The following is a 15591-nucleotide window of genomic DNA, read 5'->3' on the forward strand; positions in this document are numbered from 1 at the left end:
AGGGACAAAGGACCCCCTGATGATCCTCTACCTAATCACATGAGCCAAGGAGTGAAAGCGGGTGGGGGTCCTAATCAGCCAGGGTTTTGGGTGAGCTCATTGTGAAACCTGGCCCCACCCTATCATGTGATTTCCTGAGGTCGGATGGCCCAGGATGTGAGTGGGCGTTAAGGCGTCTGGGAAGGGATCTCAAAACTGGATTATAGATGGCAGACAGTTGGTGTCGTAAACCACCGCCTCTGTTCAAAGATGGTCGCTCACAGTGGACGTAAATGGCTTCTTTCACTCCTCTTTCAAACCATCTGTCCTCTCTTTCCAAAATGTGAACGTTGGCATCCTCAAAAGAGTGACCTTTGTCCTTTAGATGCAGATGAACTGCTGAGTCTTGTCCTGTGGAGGTGGCTCTTCTGTGTTGTGCCATGCGCTTGTGAAGTGGCTGTTTGGTCTCTCCGATGTAGAGGTCTGGGCATTCCTCGCTGCACTGTACAGCATACACCACATTGTTAAGTCTGTGTTTAGGAGTTTTGTCTTTCGGGTGAACCAGTTTCTGTCTGAGTGTGTTACTGGGTCTGAAGTACACTCACTCACCCATGTCTTTGTGAACTTTGCTCTGTACATTGGTGTGCATCCATGATGGAACAGGAAGTGCCATCCCCAAAATGTTCCCACAAAGTTGGGAGCATAAAATTGTTCAAAATGTGTTGCTATGCTGAAGCATTTAGAGTTCCTTTTACTGGACTTAAGGGACTGAGTCCAACTCCTGAAAAACAATCCCGCATCTTAATCCCCCCACCACCAAACATTACAATTTGCACAGTGCAATCAGACAGGTCCCATTCTCCTGACAACTACTGTCAGAGTTTTACCCCTGATACTGCTGGATAAACAGAAACTCACTCAGGAACGAGGTCACACAGAGCTCAAGTTTTCACTCGCAAGAGGGAAGCAGTTGTCTCCAACCCACTTCAACTTGCTTTCCCCCTGCAGGTTGTTTTTATTGGTTACACACATGAATATTCATAAAGTTTGTTGCTGTATCACCTTTGAGAAATTGCTATATTTGGTTACAAAGTGTAATTGTGCAAGCATGGTTATACAACAGGATGTTGTAGGTATCTCGTCCCAGCCAGGTGGCTTCCTTCATTGAGTAGAATCTGTTCTTCTCAAGGCCGCTTGTTCCCCTTATCGAGGTCGTGCACGTACTCATATGTGTGGGTTACAAACAGAAGCATTCTAGCTTTTTAAATGGAAACCTACAACACATACATTAAACCTAACAACTACCACACCCAGACTCATCCATTGGATAACCAGACAAGGAAGCGTGATCCATCACTACACTGCTCTAGAGTACGGTGTCGCCATGCTTCATGCCATGCAGCCGATGCTTTGCATTGCATTGGGTAAGAGTTAGATGCAGCTTCATGGCCATGGAAACCCATTCCATGAAGTTTTCAGTGCACTGTTCTATAACTAATTTGAAGGCCATATTAAGTTTGGAGGTCTGTTATGATTTGCTGTAAGAAAATTGGCCAGCCCCTTGGCATCCCGCTCTGTGATTTTAACGAACCTACCACTTCATGGCTGAGTTGCTGTTGTTGGCAGTTGCTTCCACTTTGCTATAATACCACTAACAATTGACTGAAATGTTTTGTAGCAAAGAAGTTTTACGACTGGACTTATGTTGCTGGTGGCATCTTATCACGAAACAACTCATGAATTCACTGAGCTCCTGAGAGCGATCCATTCTTTCAAAGATGTTTGTAGAAGCAGTCTACATGCCTAGGTGCTTGATTTTATGCACCTGTGGCCATGTAAGTGATTAGAACATCTGAATTCAATGATTTGTATGGGTGAGGAATAGTGATGTGTCAGTCGCGAACGAAATGGCTCTTAGAGCCGGATCTTTGACGTGAACGGCGCGAGCCGTGGGGTGTTTTTTCTTTCTCTCACCCTCTCTCTCTGACTTTTTTTCCGCCTCACTCCACACGCAAGCCCTGTGCTTTGCGCTGGGAAAAGGGGGGAGGGGCGGTAGTTACACTGGCAGTAGCACAGGAACAGAGCAGGAGGGAGAGAGAGAGAAAGAGAGCCAGGGACAACAACGTCACATTAGAAAGGTATAGTAATCATCCACAACTATTTTCAGTTGCGGATGATAAAGGATTCAGAAAGTTTATTCATGCAGGCCCATATGACAGAGAATATGCATCTTCTTTTTGTTTTCATATTGTAATTTCTATTTAATTGTGTTGTGGTTTGCAGTGTTTTGTGTTGTTTCACTTTAAATTTGTAAAAGGAAAAAGCTGAAAATTTAAATATTTAAAAGCTGAAATGTGAATAGTTGGTTTTTGTATTATATGATTTCTTTATTACATTTTATGTGGAGTGAATAAATAAAAGTATATTTATGGTGGTCCCTAGAGGCAGAGTACATACAAACTCCAAAACATGTACAAACTCCAAAACACGTACCAACTCCGAAGCACGTACAAACCCCGAAGCACGTACAAAACACAACAGAAGTGCTCCAGGATGCTAGGAGCAGTGTTGAGCGTTTGTTACCTGGTGGCTACACAAGCCAGGAAGCACCAACGACTGGATTTGGTGTGTGGTAGTAACAGGTAAATGAACATTTTTTTTAAATTATTTGAATATATATGAGTGCTTGTGTATAAATACACAAACAATAAACATATGCTTTCAATTGTGTAATTTAAGTGATTTAGGTAGCTCTGTTTTGGAAGTTCAGTTAACGCTAGGAATTTGTTTTGGAATTTGTACGTGCTTTGTCTCTAGGGGCCACCGCATATATTTATATATAAACATATATAAATAAAACCACTTTTTTTACATTAGTAATTCCTTTTGTGCATAATTTTATATTATTGTTAATAATAAATTAATTGAAGCAACAAAACAACCTGAAGAGCCGGTTCGGAGCCGAAGGAGCCGGCTCTTCGGTTCGGCTCACTAAAAAGAGCCGAAAATCCCATCACTAGTGAGGAAATACTTTTGGCAATATAGTGTACTTGCAGTCCTCCAAACGAGGCCCCATTTTCTCTCACATAATGGGCAGTTGACCCTTTCCTGCTCTTGGACATGAAGGTGCTAGTTCCCATCTCAGACACTTTGCACTCTGCTGCAAACCTCCCCGGTGCAAGCTGGAGGTCATAGCTTGGTGATGCCATTAGGACCGCATTATCCATGAAAACCAGACTTAAATGTGTGTATCTTTAGCAATATTATGTCTGGATAAACAAATGTAGTCAAGTCATCAGGGAAACATTTGCTATTATGATGCTGTTTTTTCCATTATGAGACTTGTAGGGCCCAGTGTTTTAATAACAATATATTGTGTTTTAATAGAGCACAACACTAAATCATACATTTTTAATATACAAAAAAATACACTTGTGGTAAACTCTAGTGACTGACTACAATCTTGTGGTAGACAAGAGAAACTTGTTTGAATAGCTCCAGGCACTCACAGATATTCTGGCTTTCTATTTTACAACCTTTACCACAGTTAGAGAAGAAGTTATCCATATGCTGTTTTCTCTCCCCGTGTCTTTCGAGCCCTCGGTAAAATAAACAGTAAATCCTTGGCTTACTATTGACCTCCTGGTTAAGCAGTTAGTAGTGCAGTGTTACACACATGCACACAGTACATCCAAACATTAAGAGCTCAGACCCCCCACATAGAATAGATCACGGTTGTATGCGCTGACAACCAATCTCTCTTTCCATCTGAGTGTGTGTATTCATCCTCATCAGTGTTTGTGTGTGTTGCCTAATTGGAATGCTATGCTCTTTTTTCATGTAATCACAGACGCCTGTGGAATTTGAGCTGATATGAAAGTAATTGTTTCACTTTGGCTGGGTCAGAAATTGTAACAAACTGTTTTGTTTTTTTCCACAGTCAGAAATGGAACATTATATGCTCCTGTGTTTTTACTGTGACTCTTAGAAGCTGCTGGAAGGAATAAGTTGTAAGAATCAGTTTTTTTCTGACCTAGATGCACTACACTTTAACTTGCAGCTAAAGTTTTTATTTGTGTCAGCCACAGTCTCTATTATTGCAGGACAAGTGTGTTATCTGTACATGGAACTGTTTATGTGTGTTTGTGGCTGGAGCCGTAAATCCTAATTGGCTCTTCAACGTAAACATCCTTCACTAACTCGTCAACAGATTAATACTAGGCAGAGCAGTCAAGGAGATTTTTATTTGTGCTATCTAAAACCTACTTTGAGTCTTGAAAACATCTTAAATCATAAACCATTGAAACTATATAATAAGTCTGAAATTTTCCTCTGAAAGGTCTTGTGCTTATCTGAAAAGATGTTTCCAACATTAATTCACAATAATGTGACAATAATTCACATTAATGTCATGTTCATATTATTGTGAATGTCACATTAATATAACATTCTTACACAAGAGACAGATGTTGAAATGTTGCAAATAAAAAAAAAAAAAAGAATGTCTGCCTCATTAGTCTAATGTCTTTAAAGTCTGGAATGTAAATGTGGGGTAGGGTACGTTATTTCATTGTGACATTTACTCTACCCGGAATGGTTTTTTGTTTGTTTTTTTAAAACCTTAGAATACTTCGATATACTAGATTTGTACCTAACAAAAAAACAAACAAAATAAAATGTTTCAGTCCAGTCACCATCAACCTATACAAGTCTTTGTTACGTGCAGGCAGGAGTGGTAGTAGGAGGACCCAATGTGCAGACACTCGGAGGCGGAACGTGAACTCAAAACAGCTTTAATGCTGAACTCAAAAGGGCAACAAAACTAGGAATACAAAATACACTTACGCAGGCAGAACACACAGCTAGACAAGGGCAGAACACAACACCAACAAACTGAAACACAGGGCTTAAATACATACAATCAGGGAATGAGTAACAAGAGGGAAACACAGCTGGGGCAAATCAGGCCTAACGAAACAGGGGAAGAAAAACCAGATACATTAACATCAGACATGGACCTTCAAAATAAAACAGGAAACAACACAGACTGAACTAAAGACACAGATTCACACGCAGGCACTGCAACAGAGGGAACCGAGACGTAAACCATAAGACAGAACACAGGCAAAAACCAAAAACTAGAAATGATAAATAATATAATAAACTCCCCCCGCCCCTCCCGCCAAAAGGGCTGGCCAAAGCAAACTAAACATAAGGAGCCAGAAACAAAAAAAAGCGCAAACACTGGAGCCCGGAAAACAACAGAACAAAAACAGGCTCACGACAGGCACAGGCGGCCAGGAAAAACAGTTTCTACAAAGTTCAGGGGGCCGGCCCGGAGGTTGACAGCACAACAGTCCAAAACAGTTCAGGTCCGGAGGCCTGCCGCGTGGAAGGCAACGGCGGCGACAGGGCAGGTCCGGAGGCCAGCCGCAACAACGGCAACGATGTCCAGCCAATGGCCTGTAAGGTGGCCGGACAGGGCGAGGACGTGCAGGCCGGACAGGGCGAGGGGAGGCAGAACTAGACGGCATGGAGACCTCAGGCGCAGACGAAGCAAGACGGGGTGAGGCAGGACCAGGCGACGCTGAAGGCGAAGACACGGAGGCTGGACTAGGCGATGCAGAGGCTGAAGCAGAGGCTGCTGCAGGCGAGGATGACGAGGCTGAAGCTGGACCAGGCGAAGCTGAAGCTGTAGCTGAAGCTGGACCAGGCAAAGCTGAAGACTCGGAGGCAGGACCAGGCGAAGCTGAAGACTCGGAGGCGGGACCAAGCGAAGCTGAAGACTTGGAGGCGGACCAGGCGAGGATGAAGACTCGGAGGCGGGACCAGACGAGGATGAAGACTCAGAGGCGGGACCAAACAAGGATGAAGACTCGGAGGCGGGACCAGACAAGGATGAAGACTCGCAGGCTGGACTAGACGAGGATGAAGACTCAGAGGCTGGACCAGACGAGGATGGCGCTGCAGGCGACGGTGTGGGAGCCGCAAGTGGTGGCGCTGCAGGCGAGGCAGGTTGCTGGACGGGCCCCTCGGACCCTCCAGCGGAGACAGGCTGCTGGACGGGCCCCACGGACCCTTCAGCGGAGGAAGGAGGCTGGATGGGCCCCTCGGACCCTCCAGCGGAGGCGGAAGGCTGAAAGGGCCCCTCGGACCCTTCAGCGGAGACGAAAGGCTGTACAGGCTCCTCGGACCCTTCAGCGAGGACGGAGGATGGCTGGCGCGGTTCTCCAGAACCCCCCGCGGGAATAACAGACAGCAGGATGAGCCCGTCGGACTCTCCAGCGGGAACAGGCGGCTGAAGCGGTTTCTCGGACCCTCCAGCGTGAACAGGTGGCTGAAGCGGTTCCTCGGACCCTCCCGCGGAGACAGAAGACGGCTGGAGCGGTTCTCCAGAACCCCCAGCAGGAACAACAGGTGGCAGAACAGATGATTGAGGAGAGGAGTGACAGTGGCGTTGTTTCCTTCTGGATGAGGGAACAGGAACCGGTGGAGAAATGGAGACCTCCTCCTGATCCTCCGACCACATAGCCCTGTTGTTAATAATTTTAACAACACTACGTACGACTCTGGATACTGTAGCTCCTGTGAAAACTAAGGTCTCTAAACAGAAGTACCTGACTCTGTGGTATAATTCTCAAACACGTAGCCTAAAGCAGATGACTCGTAATCTGGAGAGGAAATGGCATGTCACAAATTTAGAGGATCATCATTTAGCCTGGAGAAATAGTTTGTTGCTTTATAAGAAAGCCCTCCGCAAAGCCGGAACATCTTACTATTCGTCACTGATTGAAGAAAATAAGAACAACTCCAGGTTTCTCTTCAGCACTGTAGCCAGGCTGACAAAAGGTCAGAGCTCTTTTGAGCCAACCATCCCTTTAACGTTAACTAGTAATGACTTCATGAACTTCTTCACAAATAAAATTTTTATCATTAGAGAAAGAATTACCAATAATCATCCCACAGATGTAATATTATCTACAGCTACTCTTAGTACCATCGATGTTAAGTTAGACTCTTTTTCTCCAGTTGATCTTTCTGAGTTAACTTCAATAATTACTTCCTCCAAACCATCAACGTGTCTTTTAGACCCCATTCCTACAAAACTGCTCAAAGAAGTCCTGCCATTAATTAATTCTTCGATCTTAAATATGATCAACCTATCTTTAATAATCGGCTATGTACCACAGGCCTTCAAGGTGGCTGTAGTTAAACCTTTACTCAAAAAGCCATCTCTAGACCCAGCAGTCTTAGCTGCTGGGTCTCTAGCTGCCAATCTCCAACCTTCCTTTCATATCAAACATCCTTGAAAGAGTAGTTGTCAAACAGCTAACAGATCATCTGCAGAGGAATGGCTTATTTGAAGAGTTTCAGTCAGGTTTCAGAGCTCAGCACAGCACAGAAACAGCTTTAGTAAAGGTTACAAATGATCTCCTTATGGCCTCTGACAGTGGACTCATCTCTGTGCTTGTCCTGCTAGACCTCAGTGCAGCGTTCGATACTGTCGACCATAATATCCTATTAGAGCGATTAGAACATGCTGTAGGTATTACAGGTACTGCACTGCAGTGGTTTGTATCATATCTATCTAATAGACTCCAGTTTGTGCATGTAAATGGAGAGTCCTCTTCACACACTGAGGTTAATTATGGAGTTCCACAGGGTTCAGTGCTAGGACCAATTCTGTTTACATTATACATGCTTCCCTTAGGCAGTATCATTAGAAGACATAGCATACATTTACACTGCTATGTAGATGACACCCAGCTCTATCTGTCCATGAAGCCAGATAACACACACCAATGAGTTAAACTGCAGGAATGTCTTAAAGACATAAAGACCTGGATTGGCGCTAACTTTCTTAATTCAGATCAAACTGAGGTTATTGTACTCGGCCCTGAAAAGCTTAGAAATATGGTATCTAAGCAGATTCTTACTCTGGATGGCATTACCTTGGCCTCCAGTAACGCTGTGAGGAACCTTGGAGTCATTTTTGACCAGGACATGTCCTTCAACGCACGTATTAAACAAATATGTAAGACTGCATTCTTCCATTTGTGCAACATCTCTAAAATTAGAAATATCCTGTCTCAGAGTGACGCTGAAGAACTAATTCATGCATTTATTACTTCCAGGCTGGACGGCTGTAATTCATTATTATCAGGAAGTCCTAAAAACTCCCTGAAAAGCCTTCAGCTAATCCAAAATACTGCAGCAAGAGTCCTGACAGGGACTAGAAAGAGAGAGCATATTTCTCCTGTTTTGGCTTCCCTTGGCTTCCTGTTAAATCCAGAATTGAATTCAAAATCCTGCTCCTCACTACAAGGTCTTAAATAATCAGGCCCCATCTTATCTTAATGACCTTGTAGTACCATATCGCCCTATTAGAGCACTTCGCTCTCGCTCTGCAGGCCTACTTGTTGTTCCTAGAGTATTTAAAAGTAGAATGGGAGGCAGAGCCTTCAGTTTTCAGGCCCCTCTTCTGTGGAACCAGCTTCCAGTTTGGATTCAGGAGACAGACACCAGTGGCGTCGTTAGGCCTATTTTAGGGGTGCTGAAGCCTCCCTAAAATATTCTTAAGCCCCCCTAAATAATTTGGTGGGGGGTTTTTTTTGTTTGTTTGTTTTTGTTTTTTTTAACTTATTCGATTTTTTTTTTACAGAACTTGCAGACAAATTCAATATAAAGATGCAGGAATATGAGTTTAAAGAAATAATAATATAAACCTGTCGCTATTCACACAAATATGATCATAACTCGGTTGGTCCCTTTCGCTTTACATTGTTAAGGTAGCGTCAGTGCTTCGTTATCCAATCCCTTCCAGTTGTTCACAGGGGACATCCACATGACTGAAAATCCAGTCCTCGTTTTCACTGCTACTTTACACTCCGCTCGTATACACCTGCAGAAACACTAGCGTGCATGTGGCAAACGGCAAGAAATCATGGATATACGCAAGTTTTTCAAGAAAGTAAGTCTTCATCACTGGCTGGTAGTAACAATTAGTTAGCTCCAGCTAACAGCAGAGAGTCCCATGTAAATAATGAACCAGGTGCTCCCCATTTTGTAAATAAAAACCTGGCTAGCGTACTAAGTTAAATTGTTAGCATAATGTTAATTTCTGTCACTCGTTTTAGCTCTGAAAAATCCAGCTGAGCTCATTCAGGTATGGTTATCATCAGTGGAAATAATAATAATCACTCCATCCCCATTAACCTGTAGGAGTCAGGGCAGAGGAGCACAGAGAGGCAGAGGGGAGAGACGTCTGCTGGAGAGGTGAGTCAAAGGATGGAGTCATTTGTGATGGAGACAGTCTGATTAGAATTTTATGGGACTCAATATGGATATGAAATATGAAACATTTCAGTCACGGTACAACATATAAGACCTGTTTAACTTGAGCTTTTATTTAGGAGAGTCAAGGTTAGAAAGTGGAGAGAGCAAAGAGAGAGATATGTATATAAGTCAAATTAGCCTGACTCACATATTTTTGAGGGTTCTATTTTAATATTACTTCAATTCAAGTAATTTAGTAATATTTTTCAGGGCTTTAAATTGCAACCATTTTAGTCACATGCGTGCTCAAAATATAATGTTTGTAACTTCAAAATATTTGGGAGCAACAAATTACTGTGGAGCGGGAGCAGAAGTCATGATATTAGCAATTTACATTACAATTCAGTATGTTTTAATGTATCTTGAAGGGTGAGGCAGAAGGAGTGGCTGAGGGAGAAAAAGGTCAACAGGCAAGTTCAAGTCAGAGAGAGCAAGGAGAGACAGAGGAGCTGCAGCAAATAGATCGAGAGGCAGAGGAAGATCAAGTTATTACAGAGAGAGGAGAGCAAACAGGCCAAGAGAGGGAAAATGATGAAGCAGCTGCAGCAACTCATTCTACTACAGGGTTTGATTTAGGTGACAAAGACACAGGGCCCAGACAGGTGAAGCTGAAGAGCTATCCAGCTGATACTTTTGGTACACAGAAGCGAGCATTTAACCACAGCTGGTTTGAAAAGCACAACTGGTTAGAATATTCAGTCAACCAGAATGCAGCTTTCTGCTTCCCATGTAGAGTGTTTGGCAAAAACATCAAACATGATAGTTTGGTCAGTAACGGTTGCAAGAACTGGAAGAAAGCTTTAGTCATCTTTGGCAAGCATGAGATGGCACAAACACATAAGGACAGTGTTGTTACATGGAAAAGCTACCAGGGAACTAGCAAACAGGGAAACGTTGCACAGATGATAGCAACTGCAAATGTGAGTGAGATAGTCGAAAGAAGAGAGTATCTCAGACGAATTGTTGCAGTCACCTCTATGTTAGGGAGACAGGGACTCCCTTTTCGTGGTCATGATGAAGGTGAAGACAGCCCAAACAGAGGGAATTTTCTTGCGTGCATGGAGCTTTTGAAGGAGTTTGATCCTTTTCTTCAAAAACATAATCCCCCATCAAATGCACAGTATATCTCACCAACATCCCAGAATGACATGATTGACTGTTGTGCCCAGGAAGTTACTAGTGTCATTGTATCTGAAATGACAAAGTCTAAAGTCTATTCCATCATGGTGGATGAGGCAAGGGATAAAAAGGCAGAGCAGTTAGCTGTTTGTGTCAGGTACGTGTCAGAGGGGGCAGTGAAGGAGCGTTTCCTTGCACTTGCAGAGATAAAATCATTTGATGCCCAGTCCATTGCAAATGAGATTCAGCAGCAGATCCAAAACTATGGTCTTGCAGAGCTTAAGTGTGTAGCACAAACATATGATGGTGCAGCCGTTATGAGTGGCTCCACTGGAGGTGTACAAGCACATTTTAGAAGGCTCCATCCTGAGGCTATCTATGTGCATTGTTATGCTCATCAACTCAACCTGGTTTTGTGCAATACTTGCAAGGCTGTCCCAGAGGCTGTGGAGCTTTTCAGCTTGTTGGAGTGTGTGTATTCTTTCTTCAGCACCTCCCTAGTCAATCATCATAAGTTCATGGAGACTCAGGCAAAGCTTGGATTGACAAAAACTGAGCTTGTGCAACTTTCAAACACTCGCTGGGCATGTCAGTTGCGATCAATCAGTGCAGTTCTTGAGACATTGCCTGCCATTTTGGAGTGCCTATCTGCAATTGGATCCCCCATAGCTGTTGGTCTCAGAGCAAAGCTCTACAAGTTCTCAGCAGTCTATGCACTACTGATGTTTCAGTCGATTCTGTCTGTAACCGAAGGACTCCACAAATTCCTGCAGAAAGAGACTTTAGACCTGGCAGAAGCTTTTATCTGCAAACAAGCTGTGTGTGACACACTTAAGGGCAAACACTCAGATGCATTTGCTACAGAGCTGTATGAGAAAACCAAGGCCCTGTGTAACACCCACAGTATCCCTGAACCAGGTGCCAAGACAAGGCACAAACAGAGGAAAATGGAGGATTTTGTCCTGGAGGCAACTGTGGGTTCACGCACTGAATTGAACAACTCAGACACATTGAAAAGAGAGTTACTTTTCCCTTGTGTGGATCGGATGGTTGGCGAGCTTGATCAAAGATTTTGCAGTGTAGATGCAGGGCTGCTAAAAGGCGTCCAGGCATGCAGTCCTAAATCTGAGAACTTCTTGAGTGAACCACACTTGAATGAACTTGCAAAGCACTACAGACTTGACCTGAAAAAAGAGGAGGTTCTGGTGGCCAGAAACTTTCTTACCCGGAAAACAGAGGCTGGATGTCCACCCAAAAATATGTTGTCTGTGTACAACCTCCTTGATTCAGACATGTTTCCCTCTCTGAAGGCAACCATCCAAGTTGCCCTAACAGTGCCTGTCAGCAGCTGCTCGTGCGAACGGTCCTTTAGTGCACTGCGTCGGCTGCACTCCTGGCTGCGTCAAACAATGGGTCAGAAAAGACTTCACAGTCTTGCAGTCATGTCTATTGAAAAAGACACGCTTCAGCATCTGAGTCACAACAGAGTGATTGACCGATTTGCCACTCTTAAAAACAGACGTCATTCTTTGATGCTTCCACCCACCAAGTAACTGGTGATTGCAGCCAGAAAAATGTACTTTTTTATTTTCAGTTTTTTTCTTGTTATTGATGCAGCAAACACATTTCCTCTGTTTTTTTGTTGTACTGTATTATAAAGCAGACTGAAATAAAACAATAGATCTATTGGTGGCCTAGGATGTTTAATCTGTCCAAAAAAGTAGGAAAACAATTTCTCAGTCTTTGTTTTCTGTTTGTGAAATTTTGTGCTCATTCACTACGTTCGTTCATGTCGTGTGCATCTCTTGGGGGCTAAGTCCCCCCTGTCCTTAAAACCTAGTGACACCCCTGACAGACACTATCTCTACTTTTAAGATTAGGCTTCAAACTTTCCTTTTTGCTAAAGCATATAGTTAGGGCTGGACCAGGTGACCCTGAATCCTCCCTAGTTATGCTGCAATAGACGTAGGCTGCCGGGGGATTCCCATGATGCATTGAGTTTTTCCTTTCCAGTCACCTTTCTCACTCACTATGTATTACAGTTTTTTACAGACGCTTGGACACATTTCTCAATACTTAGGTCACTTTTGCAAAACTCCTCACACAGTGAGCACAACAGAAGTCTATGTGGGCTAAACTGAGGATCAGTTATCATTGTTTTGGCACAAAATGCATTCAATGACTACATCTCTCAAATTTCATGAATTATCTTCTCACTCAGACACAACAACTGCCAAAAACCTTTGTACGTACAGGACACTTTGCATGTGCTTACATACTGTTTTCAAAACTGTTAAACTTATGGCCAAAACAATAACACAATGCAAAACTTAAAAAGACAGCAAAATCCAACAGCAATATTTTATTGAAACATATTTTAAATCTAAAAATGCAGTTTAACCAGCCACAGCTGATTCTCATTGTAGATGAACATCTACACAGGTGTTACTCCTTCAATTGTTCAACTCCTTCAATTCTGGCAGCCAGAAGATTCTTTCCTAGGTGTGTTGCCCTAGATGACATAAGATGTGATGTGGATGAGAACCTGTGGCCAAATGGAGAAGACCGAGTAGATTAGCATTACTATTGTATGTGTATCAGTGGATGGTGTGTATACAAATTCTTGTATTTTGGGATTACTTAGTGCAAAAAAGATAAAAATACATAAACAAATATTAACGAATTCTGCATGATGTCTGATCCATTCCAGTAACATATATTGAAATTATAAACAGAGATGTGTCCTTGTTTTACACAAGAAAACACTGTAATGCTACATGTTGTTAGTGTTTTTTAGGTCATTGTTTTGTGGGTGACAAAGTGTGTTTGTCGGCTGTCAACCTTTGCTAGTGTTCTGGAAGAATGAGTTTATTTGAGACCTGAATGAAGTGTTTTGGTAGTTGTAGTGCATTTTGAATGTGAAATGAACTGCTTTGCCAAGGTGAGGGTCAGTTAGGAGGATTGTGTGAAGAGTTTTGCAAAAGTGACCTAAGTATTGGGAAATGTGTCCTAGCGTCTGTAAAAAACTGTAATAGACCTCTCTGCATTGAATCATATTTGTTATTAATCTCTGTCTCTCTTCCACAGCATGTCTTTATCCTGTCTTCCTTCTCTCACCCCAACCGGTCGCAGCAGATGGCCCCGCCCCTCCCTGAGCCTGGTTCTGCCGGAGGTTTCTTCCTGTTAAAAGAGAGTTTTTCCTTCCCACTGTCGCCAAAGTGCTTACTCATAGGGGGTCATATGATTGTTGGGTTTTTCTCTGTATCTATGAAGCGCCTTGAGGCGACTTTTGTTGTGATTTGGCGCTATATAAATAAAATTGAATTGAATTGAATTGAATTGAATAGCTGCCAGGAAAAGGCAGGCGAACGGACAGGTGAACAAGGTCCTGGCTGGCGTGTGGAAGGAGAGGAAGTCCGTGGCAGCGTAGAGGCAGGTGGGGAGTGTGTGTCTTGCTGAAGCAGCGATGGGGAAGATTTAGTGAGTGAGAGAGTAAGCTCACCAGCCCTGACTTGCTCTCTCCAGGCAGTTATGGTGTTCTCCAACTTAGTGTCCTTAGCAAACTGAGAAAGCTGAGGGTTATGCCGAATGATGGCATCTACTGCACTTAGCCCTACTGTAATCATTTTTCAGAAACAAAAAATAAATGTGAAGGATTTTTGTGAAACTTTACAAAATTGCTGAAATAGAGAAAAGCCAAATACTAGTGAAATTACACGAATCAGGAAAAGACAAAGAAAATACATACAGTCTGAGAACATAGCACCAACTACTGTATAGTCCAGTAAAGTCACGCGGCATACCTTCAGCAACCACTTTATTAGGTACACTTGTTCCACTGCAATGCAATGCTGGACAGTATTCAAGAAAGTGAGCGATCTAGAGCTGTGCCTGACAAAAGTACAAACTGTTTGATGAGTTGTCAGTTTCAAGTGTGAAGTGCATCAATACAGTAACAAAATATCTTTAGTGGTGAAGCATGTGTAGAAACAGCAAAGGTGTGTGTGAAGACAATAAGAATCCTTGATGTGGGTGAGGAAATGTGTTATTGATTTGAGAACTGCATTAAGAGTCGTGAGAATGACTTTTCTGCTGTGAGCCAGTTGAGCCAAAGCGACATTACATGCTCAAAACAAAAGCACTGACTGAGGTGACAAGCTTCTCTGTGATGCTAATAATAAAGTATGACCTACAAGAGTTCTATTCCTATTTCTCTCAAACAATGTCTAAATGACCTTGATAGCCTGCATTCATTTTATTTTTGTACATTCCGGCTTTGTTGTGCAGTGTGCATGTAGAATTGACTGAGCAATTGTCATTTAGTGGGAACTGTGTTCAAGGTTTTCTTTGACTGCACAGATGAATTTTTATTTCAGTTATGATGTGTGCCAACTGTATTGTCCTGTGACACAATGGGAATAATTGTTTACACAGTGTTATTATAGGAAATATCATAGGACGCAGAGGTCGTATAAGACATATTGATGTTTCATTTGCCATCCACTTGGATTCAGACACAAGCACAATTCTGGTGAGGTGAGTCATGTATAGAGCCAACAATACCAGCTCAAGATGGTGGTTGTAGCTCAGGCGGTAGAGCAGGACAGCTACTGATTGGAAGGTTGGCTTCCCCTACTGTGCATGCCAAATATCCTTGGGCAAGATACTAACCCCAAATTGCTCTTTGATGCATCCATCGGAGTATGAATGTGTGTGTGAATGTTAGTTAGAAAGCACTAAGAAAATGTGCTTGTGCGAATAGGGGTGAATGCACAAAGAGTGCTCAGAAGAGTAGAAAAGAACCAGTCCATTTCCCAAATATATTCATGTACACCTAGAAATGTGTGTCAAGTCAAAAGGTAGTCCTTTTTTGAGATATTTGAAACTTGGCATTCAGGAAGGTGCAAGGTTCTTTATTTGCCATTTGTGCATAAAACCAGCAGTCAAGGCACATTGGAATTCGTCTGCAGAGCTCCCTCAGTCATAGTAAGCATGTTAGAAAAATATAAAGAAGACAAGACAATACTAATATAAATTGTAAATTATAAATTACACCCACCTTTACAAGAGGGGGCTCCGGAGGAGCTGGATGGAGTGAGTCCAGCAAACATCTCCCTATTTTATGCTGTATTTAAGTTTCCCTGCTGCCAAGGAATG

General features: G+C 42.8%; 1 protein-coding gene across 1 annotated transcript; it reads left to right on the top strand.

Annotated features, from left to right (window-relative positions):
* Nucleotides 1–8630: 8630 nt before the first annotated feature.
* On the top strand, nucleotides 8631–12233 carry LOC147327012 (zinc finger MYM-type protein 1-like). Its single transcript, XM_086294610.1, has 3 exons — nucleotides 8631–8950; nucleotides 9202–9255; nucleotides 9684–12233. Exons 1-3 carry the CDS (start codon nucleotides 8924–8926, stop codon nucleotides 11985–11987), a joined length of 2385 nt encoding a protein of 794 aa, XP_086150736.1. The 5' UTR covers nucleotides 8631–8923; the 3' UTR covers nucleotides 11988–12233.
* Nucleotides 12234–15591: the final 3358 nt, after the last annotated feature.

Source organism: Aulonocara sp. 'chitande type north' Nkhata Bay, linkage group LG6 (genome assembly GCF_057382095.1).
Source record: "Aulonocara sp. 'chitande type north' Nkhata Bay isolate Kocher_YH1m ecotype deep benthic linkage group LG6, A_spYH_male_GT1.1, whole genome shotgun sequence".
NCBI lineage: Eukaryota > Metazoa > Chordata > Actinopteri > Cichliformes > Cichlidae > Aulonocara > Aulonocara sp. 'chitande type north' Nkhata Bay.

Coding starts and splice junctions, on each gene's coding strand:
- LOC147327012 (XM_086294610.1), top strand. CDS start 8,924: ATGGATATACGCAAGTTTTTCAAGAAA. Junction 8,951..9,201: donor TACGCAAGTTTTTCAAGAAA/GTAAGTCTTCAT, acceptor ATTAACCTGTAG/GAGTCAGGGCAGAGGAGCAC. Junction 9,256..9,683: donor GAGAGACGTCTGCTGGAGAG/GTGAGTCAAAGG, acceptor TGTATCTTGAAG/GGTGAGGCAGAAGGAGTGGC.